A 15303-nucleotide genomic window follows, 5' to 3' on the forward strand; every position below is an offset into this window, starting at 1 on the left:
TTTCTGGTTTGTGTGGTTGTTGAATCACTATGTTGTACACCTGAAACCAATGTGGCATTGTGATCAACTATACTTCAATTAAAAAAGAAAGAATTACTCAGCTTCACCTGTTCCATTGGGCCTTGGCTAGGGAATGTCACTTAACTGGCTTCAAACCTTGTTTAGTTTATGTAAAGATCATTAATGTTTACTTTCTGTTAAAAATTTTTCTTCTATATAAAACATAGAGTGGTAGAAAGATATACCTTCCCTACAAGGACTTTGAACATTGGGGTTTACTTCCTTGACTTACCTAGTGGTTAAGGCACTATTACTGAAATTTATTTAGTTTCTCAACTGGCATTTGGGCAACTTTAACTTCCTCAATCCTATACAGAAAAACCTTGCTTCTCAAGGGGGATAGGGGAACATGGTGGCAAATGGCAAAGCCTGGAGAACCCAGCAGGACTCCATAGCCTGCTAAGTGTCATCCCACTGCTTCCACAAAAAGCAAGGGTAGCAACCAGCTTGGCTATAGGCCAAGCCTCCTTGCATTTGGATTTGTGACTTTTTTGGTCTGAACGTTTTTTTAAGGTTAGCTCTTAAGTGGTTGAAATTGAGCAGTTTTGGAGCTCCTTCCTAATGCACAGTTCTCTCCCTTTACTACTCACAAATCTCTTACTAGCTATTTGGTTTTCATAACAAAGATGAAGAGCTCCCAGGCCCATTTAGTATGCAGGGTAATGATCCATCCAGAGCTGTTGGCACTCCAAGGTATTCCCAGAGCCATAGGAGATTCTTTTGTGATTTTCCTTCAAGTAATCCCCCCCACACACACACACACCCCGCACTGAGTACCCCATAAGACATTTGGCCATTGGTTACATCCCAACCAGCATATCAGGGCTCCCTCTAAGCCCTTTTGATACAGTTGCTTAGCTATATGCCTCAGCCAGATACTTGGGGTCAAGCACTCCCCCTGCCCCCTCCCTACGCAAATCCTCTTGCTCTGTAGTTTTTCAGCTTTCTCCATTTCATAGCCATGATGCCTGAGGATGTTTTTCTTTGGGATTCATGGCAATTATTTCTCCTTAAACATAACTCAGCATATGTTCATTAAAAAAAACCTTAATATATTCTCCCAAGCCCTGTAGTTCCTCAGGCATTGCATGCTAAGCAGATTGAGGTAAGCAGGGCAGGAATCACTAAGGCATAAAGGGTCCTTCCCTTGTAATCAGAGTATGACGTATCTGTGCAGTCTAAGCATGTAAGGGTTGATCACTTGCTATATATACCTTTGGTCCTTTTCAGAGTTCTTATTCTAAACTGTTTCACAAAGGTGGGCAGAGCATCCCATCCACCAATATGCATTCATGACTGCCTTAATTAACATTTTCCTACTATTTTTGCCTCTTCTAGGAGTAAACAGGGACTAAGAAGATATGAGTCATGTGACTCTTTGGACTTCAGTTAAAATTTCATTTTACTTTGTAATGCAAGTGCTACAGGACACAGCAGGTATCTATAGATTTCCAGTAGAAATGTTGATTGTTTATTCTCAGCAAACTCTTAAGTATATAAAAAAAGCCCCTGCCCATTAGCCAGAAGAGGTGTCTACTGCATTTAAAGTAACTTACAACTGAATTCAGTGGAAATGTACACTGATAGTGCATATTCATTGTTGATTCCCACTATTAGTAACCACTTTTAATGCTAGAAATAGGCAATGATGATAATGTTATATCAAAGTGGTTACTAAACTTAACACTTTTACATAAAAGATATAACCTGTTCTCTCTTCCACTGAACAAGCATACCTTGCATTTCTCAAAAATAAGTACTTCCATTGCAGCCTTGAAAGCATCTGCTCAAAGGAATTTGATATTAATTCTGATGCTTCTCTCCCAAGCTCACACACCTCCTATGTACCAGTCACCTCTTGCATTTTCATATTTAAACCAGAGATCTGTTCCAACTGAGTTGCCCTGACAAAATTGTTTCCAGTGTCATAGCCATTAAGACTAGTATTGGGGGTTTGCAGTGCCATTCAGCCAACATTGCCTTCGCAAGGCCACTGCCACCATCCCCACAATTGCCTCAAAGAAAACAGAGGAATCCCACAAACTTTAGGGAGATAGGATAATTTGGCACCCCACTGGAATTGGCCATGTGGGCAACACGCACTTTTATTGTGTTCTTGCTTTTGCAAACTCTCCAGGGCTCCATGAAACCCCATTTAGAGATTGTTAGCCAGTGACTCCCAGGCTTTCCATGATAGGTTAATAGGAATCAAATTGGTATTCTTTTGGTTTAATTTTCTTGGGATTTTTTTTCTTTTGGTGGGTGGTGATTTTGTTACTGAATAGAAAAAGAAGAGGAAACTGTGGCCCTTCTGAGGGTTTGTAGAGATTTTAGTAGTATTTTTAGCCACAAATAAGTAGCTTTGGAAATCTCTGATCAACTAAACAGTCAAAAACATTTTTCTTAACTCCTTTTGCAGGTTACTAAGTGCAGAAGAATAGATTTCTCCACTGTATTCAAAACAGTAAGTAGGTTCCCTGGTTATAGACAATAGTAGTTGATATATTTCCTCAAAAAGCAACCGGGAAACCCACTCTAGTGTTTGTTGATCAACTTACATTGAAAAAAATGAATGTGTACTCCATATATTTCTACTTTAATTACCAAACTTGATGTTTCTGTGGACAAAATTTCTCTCGCTATTTTTCTTTTACTCCTCACAATTACCTTCCAGTGCCATCAGTACCTTCAATTTTAAGAATGGAGAATTATCCATGGTAGTAAATGAGGCTGCAGTGCAGTCATCCCAGTAATATGCACAAGATAGCTGTCCTGACTGGTCCCCTGACCCTATCTTTCAGGGAAGGTTGTGACATTTTCTGTGTTCCTCTTTGTGAGCTCCAGACCAAATCCCAGGCCACCAAAAACCTTTTTTAGGAGGCTTATCAATCTGTAAGCAGTGTCTTAGGAAACATGAGCCATTTCTTTGAGGTTAAGTATATTTAAAGTGTGTGTGTGTGTGTGTGTGTGTGTGTGTGTGTGTGTGTGTACTCATCTGCGTACATTTTATTTCCATAAAGTTGCACAGCCCAGGCTTCTGGGAACCATGTATTCCTGAGTATTCTTAGAAGTAAAAAAGTTAACAACTGAGTTCAAATGAGTGTCACAGCAAGCTGACTCTGGGAATGACTCCCATTTATGAAACAGAGAGAAGAGTAACAACAGAAAAGATAGATAAAAATGAATGTATTATAACCCCTACCAATGGAAAATAATGTTGATTTGGTGATCCCCATTGGATATATTACATGCTTTGATTATTATATTATTTTGTCTGTTTCTTTAACCTTTGTTCATTGTTCTTTTAAAAAGACATTGGGATACTGACTTTAATTTTAAAAACTAGATAATGCATAAATCAGCGGTGGAAATCAGTTTTAATTGCTGTGGGGAAGTGTCTGTTTACTGTTTAATGTTTTTTTTTTACCTTTTGTTTTAGATATGTATGTTATTTCATAAAGCCTGCTACTGGTTGCAAAGCTCAGCTGTGAAAGTGAAATTAATAGTATTTTTAAACATTGATGTCAATTTCAAGTATATTTGAAATTATTCCTCCAAAAAATATTTGTACACCATTAGGAATAACTCCTCTGCAGAGCAAGTAACCTTCTTTGGAGAAAATGGAAAATGAGTCCTGATATGTTACCTCCGAGTAGCCCATTTCCTAGGGCATCATGATAAACACAAATGTGATCATTAACTCTTCCCCAGTTTGAAGAGGAAAGCACTCAGTTTATACCCTTTCTTATGTAAAATAAAATGTCATACCTTTTAAAAACCAACAAGAGGCCTTTTTCTGTACCTTGGACTCACATTTGAGTTTTGAGTTGTCTTGACCTCAGGTTGAGGATTACTGGAGGAAAAGCCAGGAAACTCACCTCCAGTTTCATGGTGCTTCTGATACTGGTCTTGTTCCCAATCTGCCTCCTACTACTGCCTTTCCACAGTCTTAAAATAGCTGCTCCATGCATTCTGTCTAGGCTTTATAGCTGCATTTATTGGGAAAGACAGGATGAAGTACAGGTCTCCATCTTATCTGAAACCAGAATGCATCTCTTTTTGCTTCAGAGAGTTGATGCACTTTAAAATAGGGGGAAAAATATGTCCTTTATATTAAACCTTCATTTTAACCATTTCCAAAGATCTTCATTTCTTTGTGTAATTCCAAGTTTCTGTCTGAGCATATGTCTTCTGTCTGAAGAAATTCCTTTAACATTTAGTGTAGTGCAGATATTCTTGTAATGAGTTCTCTCAACTTTCATTGTCTAAAAAATTATTTCACATTAATTTTGAAAGATAAGTTTGGCTCGCCATAAAATTCTGAATGGCAATTTTTTGGTTTTGTTTTTATTCTTTCAATACTTTAAGGATGTTACTCCATTGTCTTCTGACTTACATAGTTTCTAATGAGAACTAGGCTGTAATTATTATCTTTGATTTCTCAAGAATTATGACATTTTCTCTGGCTGCCCTCAGGATTTTACCTCTGATTTTAAAAATTTTGAATATGTGTTTCTGTATTTTTTAATAGTATGTATCCTGCTTGGCACTTTCCACACATCTTGGATTCCACACATCTTTTGTTATGTTTCTAAAACCCTCAGCCATTATTTTTGGCCCATTCTCCCTCTTTTTAGTCTTCTGTGATTCCACTTACATATATATGACTGATACTGTTCCTCAGCTCTTGGCTGAATACTCTTCTGATTTGTCTTATTTTTCTCTTTGTGTTTCAGTTTGTGCAATTTCTATTGATTTATCTTCAAGTTCACTGATGACTCAGTTAAAGACACACTTCATCTCTGTTACTGTGGGGTTTCTTCCATGCCTGAGATATCTTTTTAAATTTTACATAAAATTTTAAAATTATTTTAATATTGGTTGATTTACAAAGTGGTTTTTCAAAGTTTTTCTTTTTTAATTATGCTAAGACAGCATGAGATCTACTCTCTTAACAAATCTTTAAGTGCACAGTACAGTGTCATTAGAAAGCACCAGGTTGCACAGGTCTATAGAACTTAATCCTCTTACAAAACTGAAACTTTATGCCCATTAGAAACAGCTCATATGCCCCTTCCCACCAGTCTATGGAAAACAACATGCTACTATCTGCTTCTATGAATTTGACTAATTTAGGTACCTTACAGAAGTGGAATCATCATCCTTATTTGTCCTTCTGTAATTGGTTTACTTCACTTAGCATAATGTCCTTCATGTTTATCTCTGTTGTCACATATGGCAGGATTACCTATTTTAAGGCTGAATAATATTCTATTGTGTGTATATATCATACTTCCTTTATCCATTCATCTGATGATGGACATTTAGTTTGCTTTAACATCTTGGCTATTGTGAATAATATTGCAGTGACCAAACAGGGAGAGATTGGATTAAAGATGGCAGCATGAGAGGAGAGACAGAGGCTTCCTCCTCAAACTGGATACAATTAGAAAATATAGTTGGCACAACTAATCCTGAGAGAGCAACAGGAAAGAGGACGGCATCAGACTGCACACACCGGGAGAAAAGAGCAGACCTCACCAAACGGGGTAACGTTCCAGAGCTGTGGCTCCGTGGGACCTGAACCCTTCTCCCACCCCAGCTCACTGGCAGGAGGAAGAGAAACGGAGCAGGGAGGGAGTGGAGGCCTGGGACTGCTGAATACCTAGCTCCGGAGATCTGCTCTGGGAGCACAAACCTACATTTCATGGTGTTTTCATGAGACTCGCATGACTATCGGGTTGTAAAGTTAATACAGGCAGAGTTCCTGGGGAGACTGGCATTCCGGCCACTTGTGGAAAGCAGGGATCCACATCCAGCTGCTCTGGGACAAAAACTTATACCTGGGTGCCTGGCCCACTGGCTTAGGCAGTGGAGACAGGCACAGCAGTTGGGAGGCGGGGAACAGCTCTTTCCTCCTCTCAGGCACCAATACCACTCCCCTGCGACCCCTGACATTGCTTCAGAGGCTGACCAGCTCCAGAGACTACAGCTTCTGGACTCTAGAGGGCGCCATATACAAACATGAAATGCCAAAGGAACCTTGTCCAGAGTAAAATTATTAATACAACTCCCGAGAAAGATTTAAATGATATGGACTTCGTGGCTCTTCCTGAAAGGGAGTTCAAAATAAAAATCATCAACATTCTAATGGAGGTATGGAAAGACATCCAAGAACTCAGGAATGAATTCAGGTCTCAGATCCAATTGTTTAAGAGCACAATGGAGGGTATTAAAAGTAGGTTAGATATGGTGGAGGAGACAAAAAATGAAATAGAAACTAGAGAAGAGGAATACAAAGAAGCTGAGGCACAGAGAGAAAAAAAGGATCTCTAAAAATGAAAGAATATTGAGAGAACTGTGTGGCCAATCTAAGCAGAACAATATTTGCATTATAGGGATACCAGAAGAAGAAGAGAGAGAGAAAGGGATAGAAAGGGTCATTGAGGAGGTAGTTGCTGAAAACTTCCCCAATCTGAGGAAGGAGATAGTCTCTCAGGCCATGGAGATCCACAGATCTCCCAACACAAGGGACCCAAGGAAGACAACACCAAGACACATAGTAATTATAATTAAAATGGGAAAGATCAAGGATAAGGACAGACTGTTAAAAGCAGCCAGAGACAGAAATAAGATCACATACGAAGGAAAGCCCATCAGGCTAACATCAGACTTCTCAGCAGAAACCTTACAGGCCAGAAGGGAGTGGCATGATGTATTTAATGCCACGAAGCAGAAGGGCCTGGAACCAAGATTACTTTATCGGGCAAGATTATCATTTACATTTGAAGGAGGGATTAAACAATTTCCAGATAAGCAAATGCTGAGAGAGTTTACCGTCCACAAACCATCTCTACCATCTATTTTGGAGGAACTGCTATATATGGAAGTGTTCCTAAGGTTGAATAGCTGTCACCAGAGGTAATAGAACCACAGTAAAGAAAGTAGAACAACTAATTATGAAGGAAATGCAAAATTAAATGAACTATCCTCAAAGTCAATCAAGGGACAGACAAAAAGTACAGAATTTGAACCCTAATACATGAAGAATGAAGGAGGAAGAAAAAGAAGGAGAAATAGAAAAGAACATTTAGATTGTGTTTCTAACAGCATACAAAGTGAGTTAAGTTAGACTCTTAGATAGTAAGGAAAGTAACCTGGAACCTTTGGTAACCATGAATCTAAAGCTGAAATGGGAATAAGTACATTCCAATCGATAATCACCCTCAATGTAAATGGACTGAATACACCAATCAAAAGACATAGAGTCACTGAACAGATAAAAAAACAAGACCCACCTATATGCTGCTTACAAGAGACTCACCTCAAACCCAAAGGCATACACAGATTAAAAGTAAAGGGATGGAAAAAGATATTTCATGCAAAAAATAGGGAGAAAAAAGCAGATGTTGCAGTACTAGTATCAGACAAAATAGACTTCAAAACAAAGAAAGTAACAAGAGATAAAGAAGGAGATTACATAATGATAAAGGGCTCAGTCCAACAAGAGAATATAACCATTATAAGTATATATGCACCCAACACAGTAGCACCAGCATATGTGAAACAAATACTAACAGAACTAAAGGAGGAAATAGAATGCAATGCATTCATTTGAGGAGACTTCAACACACCATTCACTCCAAAGGACAGATCCACCAGACAGAAAATAAGTAAGGACACAGAGGCATTGAATAACACAATAGAACAGATGGACCTAATAGACATCTATAGAACTCTACACCAAAAAGCAACAGGATGCACATTCTTCTCAAGTGCACATGGAACATTCTCCAAGAATAGACCACATACTGGACCACAAAAAGGGCCTCAGTAAATTCAAAAATATTGAAATTCTACCAACCAACTTTTCAGACCACAAAGGTATAAAACTAGAAATAAATTGTACAAAGAAAGCAAAAAGGCTCACAAACACATGGAGGCTTAAAAATATGATCCTATATAATCAATGGATCAAGGACCAAATCAAAATGGAGATCCAGCAATATATGGAAACAAATGACAACAACAACACAAAGCTCAACTTCTGTGGGACACAGCGAAAGCAGTCTTAAGAGGAAAGTATATAGCAATCCAGGCATATTTAAAGAAGGAAGAACAATCCCAAATGAATAGTCTAATGTCACAATTATCAAAATTGGAAAAAGAAGAACAAATGAGGCCCAAAGTCAGCAGAAGGAGAGACATAATAAATATCAGAGAAGAAATAAATAAAATTGAGAAGAATAAAACAATAGAAAAAATCAATGAAACCAAGAGCTGGTTCTTTTAGAAAATAAACAAAATAGATAAGCCTGTAGCCAGACTAATTAATACAAAAAGAGAATCAACACACATCAACAGAATCACAGTCGAGAAAGGAAACATCATGATGGACCCCACAGAAATACAAAGAATTATTAGAGAGTACTAAGAAAACCAATACGCTAAGAAGCTGGAAAACCTAGAAGAAATGGACAACTTCCTAGAAAAATACAACCTTCCAAGACTGACCAAGGAAGAAACACAAAATCTAAACAAACCAATTACCAGCAATGAAATTGAAATGATAATCAGAAAACTACCCAAGAACAAAACCCCTGGGCCAGATGGATTTACCTCGGAATTCTGTCAGACATACAGAGAAGATATAATAACCATTCTCCTTAAAGTTTTCCAAAAAATAGAAGAGGAGGGAATACTCCCAAACTCATTCTATGAAGCCAACATCACCCTAATACCAAAACCAGGCAAAGACCCACCAAAAAAGAAAATTACAGACCTATCTCCCTGATGAATGTAGATGCAATAATACTCAACAAAATACTAGCAAACCGAATTATAAAATACATCAAAAGGATCATACACCATGACCAAGTGGGATTCATCCCAGGGATGCAAGGATAGTACAACACCTGAAAATCCATCAACATCATCCACCACATCAACAAATACAAGGACAAACACCACATGATCATCTCCATAGATGTTGAAAAAGCATTCGACAAAATTCAACATCCATTCATGATAAAAACTCTGAACAAAATGTGTATAGAGGGTAGGCACCTCAACATAATAAAGGCCATATATGATAAACCCACAGCCAACATCATATTGAACAGTAAAAAGCTGAAAGCTTTTCCTCTGAGTTCGGGAAAAAGACAGAGATGCCCCCTCTTCCCACTATTATTCAACATAGTACTGAGATCCTTGCCATGGCAATTAGACCAAACAAAGAAATACAAGGAATCCAAATTGGTAAAGAAGAAGTCAAACTGTCACAATTTGCAGTTGACATGATATTGTACATAAAAAAAACTAAAGTCTCCATTCCAAAACTACTAGAATTGATACTGGAATACAGCAAAGTTGCAGGATACAAAATTAACACACAGAAATCTGTGGCTTTCCTATACACTAACAATGAACTAATAGAAAGAGAAATCAGGAAAAGAATTCCATTTACAATTGCATCAAAAAGAATAAAATACCTAGGAATAAACCTAAGCAAGGAAGTAAAAGACCTCTACCCTGAAAACTACAAGACAGTGTTAAGAGAAATTAAAGAGGACACTAAGAAATGGAAACTCATCTCATGCTCTTGGCTAGGAAAAAGTAATATCGTCAAAATGGCCATCCTGCCCAAAGCAATATACAGATTTGATGCAATCCCTAACAAATTACCAACAACATTCTTCAATGAAGTAGAACAAATAGTTCAAAAATTCATATGGAAACACCAAAGATTCCGAATAGCCAAAGTAATCCTGAGAAGAAGAATAACGTTGGGGGGATCTCACTCCCCAGCTTCAAGCTCTACTACCAGCCACAGTAATCAAGACAGTTTGGTACTGGCACAAGAAAAGAGCCACAGACTAGTGGAACAGAATAGAGACCCCAGATATTAACCCAAACATTATGGTCAGTTAATATATGATAAAGGAGCCATGGACATACAATGGGGAAATGACAGTCTCTTCAACAGATGGTGCTCGCAAAACTGGACAGCTACATGTAAGAGAATGAAACTGGATCACTGTCTAACCCCATACACAAAAGTAAATTCGATATGAATCAAAGACCTGAATGTAAGTCATGAAACCATAAAACTCTTAGAAAAAAACATAGGCAAAAATCTAATGGACATAAACATGAGTGACTTCTTCATGAACATATCTCACCGGGTAAGGGAAACAAAGGCAAAAATGAACAGGTGGTACTATCTCAAGCTTAAAAGCTTCCTTCCAGCAAAGGACACCATCAGTAGAACAAAAAGGTATCCTACAGTATGGGAGAATATATTCATAAATGACAGATCCGATAAAGAATTGACATCCAAAATATATAAAGGTCTCAGCGCACCTCAAGAAACAAAAAGTGAACAATCCAATTAAAAAGTGGGCAGAGGAGCTGAACAGACAGTTCTCCAAAGAAGAAATTCAGATGGCCAACAGACACATGAAAAGATGCTCCACATCGCTTGTCGTCAGAGAAATGCAAATTAAACCACAATGAGATATCACCTCATACTAGTAAGGATCGCCACCATCCAAAAGACAAACAACAACAGATGTTGGCAAGGTTGCTGAGAATGGGGAACCCTCCTACACTTCAGGGTGGAATGCAAATTAGTTCAACCATTGTGGGAAGCAGTATGGAGTTTTCTCTATAAGCTCAAAATAGAAATACCATTTGACCCAGGAATTCCACTTCTAGGAATTTACCCTAAGAATGCAGCCTTCCAGTTTGAAAAAGACAGGTGCACCCTTATGTTTATTGCAGCACTATTTACAATAGCCAAGAAATGGAAGCAACCTAAATGTCCATTAGTAGATGAATGAATAAAGAAGATGTGGTACATATACACAATGGAATATTACTCAGCCATAAGAAAAAAAAGAGATCTTACCATTTGCAACAACATGGATGGAGCTAGAGGATATTATGCTCAGTGAAATAAGCCAGGCAGAGAAAGACAAGTACCAAATGATTTCAGTCATATGTGGAGTATAAGAACAAAGAAAAACTGAAGGAACAAAACAGCAGCAGAATCACAGAACCCAAGAATGGACTATCAGTTACCAAAGGGAAAGGGACTGGGCAGGAGGGGTGGGAAGAGAGCGATAAGGGCAGGGAATAAGAAAGAGGGCCTTACGATTAGTATGTATAATGTGGGGGTGGGGGGCATAGGGAGGGATGTGCAACCCAGAGAAGACAAGTAGTGATTTTACAGCATCTTACTATGCTGATGGACAGTGACTGTAATGGGGTTTGTAGGGGGGGACTTGGTGAAGGGGGGAATCTAGTAACCATAATGTTCTTCATGTAATTGTAGATTAATGATAATAAAATGAATTAAAAAAAATATTGCATTGAGCATGGGAGTGTGGATATTCTTTTGAGATCCTGATTTCAATTATTTTGGATATATACCCAGAATTAGGAGTCCTGTGTCATATAGTAGTTCTAGTTTTAATTTTTTGAAGATCCTGTGTACTGTTTTCCATGGTAGCTGCACCATTTTCCTTGCCCATGAACAGTGTACAGGATTCCAGTTTCTCCACATCCTCACCAACACTTGTTATCTGTTGGTTTTTGTCTTTTTAATCATAGCCATCCTAACAGGTATGAGGTTCTCACCATGGTTCTGATTTGCATTTCCATATTAATTAGTGATATCAGGTGTCTTTCATATATCTGTTGGCCATTTGTATGTCTTGCTTGGAGAAATGTCTATTCAAGCCCTTTCCCCATTTTAACATAGAATTACTTGCATTTTTGCTAATGTTGTTTATATATTATGAATATTAATCCCTTATAAAATATGTGGATTGCCCATATTTTTCCCATTCTGTAGGTTGCTTTTTATTTGTTGATTGTTTCCATTGCTGTACAGAAGCTCTTTAGCTTGATGTAGTCCTAGTTGTCTATTTCTGCTTTTTTGCTTGTGCGTTTGGTGTCTGAGAAAGCATTGTTTTAAACCAATGTCATGAAGCTCTGCCCCTATTTTCTTCTAGACTTCTTAGTTTCACGTCTTATTTTTAAGTTTTTAATTCATTTTTATGTTGATTTTTATGTATGGTGTAAGATAAGTTTCCAATTTCATTTTGTACATGTGGATATCCAATTTTTTCAGCATCATTTGTTGAAAAGAAAATCCATTTCCCAGTGTGTGTTCTTTTCACCCTTCTCAAAGATCAGTTGGTCTGAATATGCATGGGTTTATTTTGGGGCTCTTTATTCCATTGGTCTGTATGTCTGGCTTTATGCCAGTACCATACTATTTAAATTACTATAGCTTTATAATACGTTTTGAAATCAGGAAATGTGATACCATCATCTTTGTTCTTCTTTATCAACATTGCTTTGTCTGTTTAGGTTCCTTGTGGTTCCATATGCATTTTAGGATTATTTTTTCTCTGTTAACAAATGCCGTTGGGATTTTGATAAGGATTGCATTGAATCTGTAGATTTTCTTGGGTAGTATAGACTTTTTATCAATATCAAGTCTTCCAATCTATGAACATTAATGTCTTCCACTGATGTTTTGTAATTTCAACATAGAGGTCTTTCACCTCTTTGATTAAATTTATTTCTGAAAATTTTATTCTTTTCTATGCTAATATAAATAGCATTGTTTGTAATTTCAAGATAGCTTTTTGTAAATATAGAAATGCAATAAATTCTGCATATGCATTTTGTATCCTGCATCTTTACTGAATTCATTTATTATATCTAACAGTTCTTTCTTCTGGCCTATTTGGGTTTTCTACATATACGATCATGTCATTGAAAACAGAGATAATTTTACTTATTTTTTCCCAATTTGGGTATCTTTTATTTCTTTTTCTTGCCTAATTGCTTTGGCTAGACCTTCAAGTACTACATTATATAGAGGTAGTGAGAGTGGGTATTCTTGCTTTATTCCTGATCTTAAAGAAAAGTTTTAAGTTTTTCAGTATTGAGTATGAAGTTAGGTATGTGCTTTTCATATATGGCCTATATTATGATTTCTTGAGACAAATGCCATTATAATATAAGTTGGTCATGTGGATGGTAGTACAGCATGGAGCATGGAGCCAATGATTCTGTAACATCTTCCTATGTTGACAGATAGTAACTGCACTAGAGGGGATGAGGATTTCATAATATGGGTAACTGTTGAACAACTCTGTTACATATTTGAAACCAACATAAGATTGTGTATCAGTGATACTTCAATTAAAAAAGTAATAATAATAATTTATTGAGACAAATGAAAGTGAAAACATAAAATACCAAAACTTATGAGATAAAAGAAAAGTAGTTCTAAGATGGAAGTTTATCATGATAAATCCCTAAAGAAGAAGAAAAATTTTAAATAAAGTCACATTATACCTCAAGGAATGAGAAAAGGAACAAAGAATCCAAAAATTAGCATAAGGAAGAAAATAAAAAAGAGCAGAAATAAATTAAATACAGAATAGAAAAACATTAGGAAAATCATTAAAACTGAAAGTTGATTGTTTGAAAAGATAAACAAATTAACAAACCCCTTGGTAGTCTAAATAAGAAAAAGAGAGAGGACTCAAATAAAAAAATCAGAAAGAAGAGACCTTACAAGAGAAATACAGAATATCATAAAAGACTGCTATGAACAGTTATATGCCAACAAATTGGATAACCTAGAATAAATTGATAAATTCCTAGAAATATAAAACCTACCAAACTGAATCCTGAAGAAATAGGATATCTGAATAAACCAATAATGAGTAAGGAGGTTGAATCAATAATCAAAAACCTCCCAACTGAGAAAATTCCAGAACCAGATAGCTTCACTTCCAAACACTTAAAGAACTACCAATCTGTCTTAAATTCTTCCAGAAATGTGAAGAAGAAGGAATACTTCTAAATTCATTTTATAACGCCAGCATTATCCTGACACCAAAGCCACACAAAGACATTGTAAGAAAAGGAAACTACAGGCCAATATCCCTGATGAACATAGATGCAAAAATCCTCAACAAAATACTGGCAAACTAAATCAATAGCACATTAAAAGGATCGTACACCATTACACAGTAAGATTTATCCTTGGAATGAAAAGATGATTCAATATACCCAGTTAATTAATGTGATACACCACACTAACACACTGAATAATAAAAATCATTTGATCATCTCAATAGATGCAGAAAAAATATCAGACAAAATTGAACACCCTTCCATGATAAATACTCTCAGCAAACCAGTTATAGAAGGAATTTACCTCAATGTAATAATGGACATATATGTTAGTATGTTTTTTAATATCACATCCATTTTATTCTTTCTTATAGTTTTCATCTCTCTGCTAAAATTTCCCATGTGTCCCGGAATGCACCTTTTTCATTAAAGTCTTAAACATATTATTGAAGTTGTTTTAAATTCTCTGTAATTTCCTGCATCAGAGCCTAGTTCTAGTAATTATTTTGTCTTTTGTCCATGGCCTATTTTCTTCAGTGTGTATGTGTGTACACCTTTTAATGTTTGTGTAGAACACTAGAGATTGACATAAGCAATCATCATCTTACAAGGGGACAGTCATCTCTATGTTAACTATTGTACTTAGTGATCAAAGATTTAAATTGTTGCTACATGTATTGTTAAATTATATAGAACTACTTCTATTGAAGGATTGTATTTCTTTGCTATGTTTAGCTAATCTTAAAGAATTATGACCGTTTCATGTTGATTTTACTTCAATAGGTGTTGACCACAGAACTTTCAGTGTCAAAACACATCTTTTAGATACGATGGTAAATATAATGCACCTGTAGTGATAAGTAACTAAATGCAAAGTGACATCTCTGCTGAAATAGCTGCTTGGCCTTACCTGTTATACTTAATATTTGAAACATAATAAATAAAAAGTACTAAGTTGAGAGACACATACATGAAACATTTCCAGTTTGTCTTTGCTCTTTTAGAATTGAGAAATAATTTACATACCATATAATTAACCCATGTAAAGTGTACAGTTAATTGGTTTTTAGTATATCCACTGAGTCATGCAACCATCACCAAAATCTAATTTTAAAGCATTTTCATCTTCCCAACAAAAAACTCCATGCCTATTAAGTGCCATTCCACATTACCATAACTCTCTCTCCCAACCTTAGGCAACATTAATCTATTTTCTATCTCTACAGATTTGCCTATTCTTGATATCTCATAAAAATGGAATCATTTAAAATGTTGTCTTTTGTGACTGGCTTCTTTCAC

At 36.5% G+C, this 15303-nt stretch overlaps 1 protein-coding gene across 14 annotated transcripts in view; it reads left to right on the forward strand.

The window, feature by feature from the left end:
- EDA (ectodysplasin A) overlaps positions 1–15303 on the forward strand; it is a 629675-nt gene that overhangs the window by 356993 nt on the left and 257379 nt on the right. For 7 of the 14 annotated variants that reach the window (XM_037003021.2, XM_073228152.1, XM_073228153.1 and 4 more), the window contains exon 2: positions 2480–2524. The exons of 6 other annotated variants lie outside the window; for them this stretch is intronic. In XM_037003021.2, the coding sequence (XP_036858916.1) occupies positions 2480–2524 (45 nt within the window). Of the gene's footprint in view, positions 1–1398; positions 1498–2479; positions 2525–15303 lie in introns of those variants that run through there. One more of the 14 variants, XR_012127592.1, reaches the window with a different exon arrangement.

This window comes from Manis javanica, chromosome X (genome assembly GCF_040802235.1).
Source record: "Manis javanica isolate MJ-LG chromosome X, MJ_LKY, whole genome shotgun sequence".
In the NCBI taxonomy this organism is placed as follows: domain Eukaryota; kingdom Metazoa; phylum Chordata; class Mammalia; order Pholidota; family Manidae; genus Manis; species Manis javanica.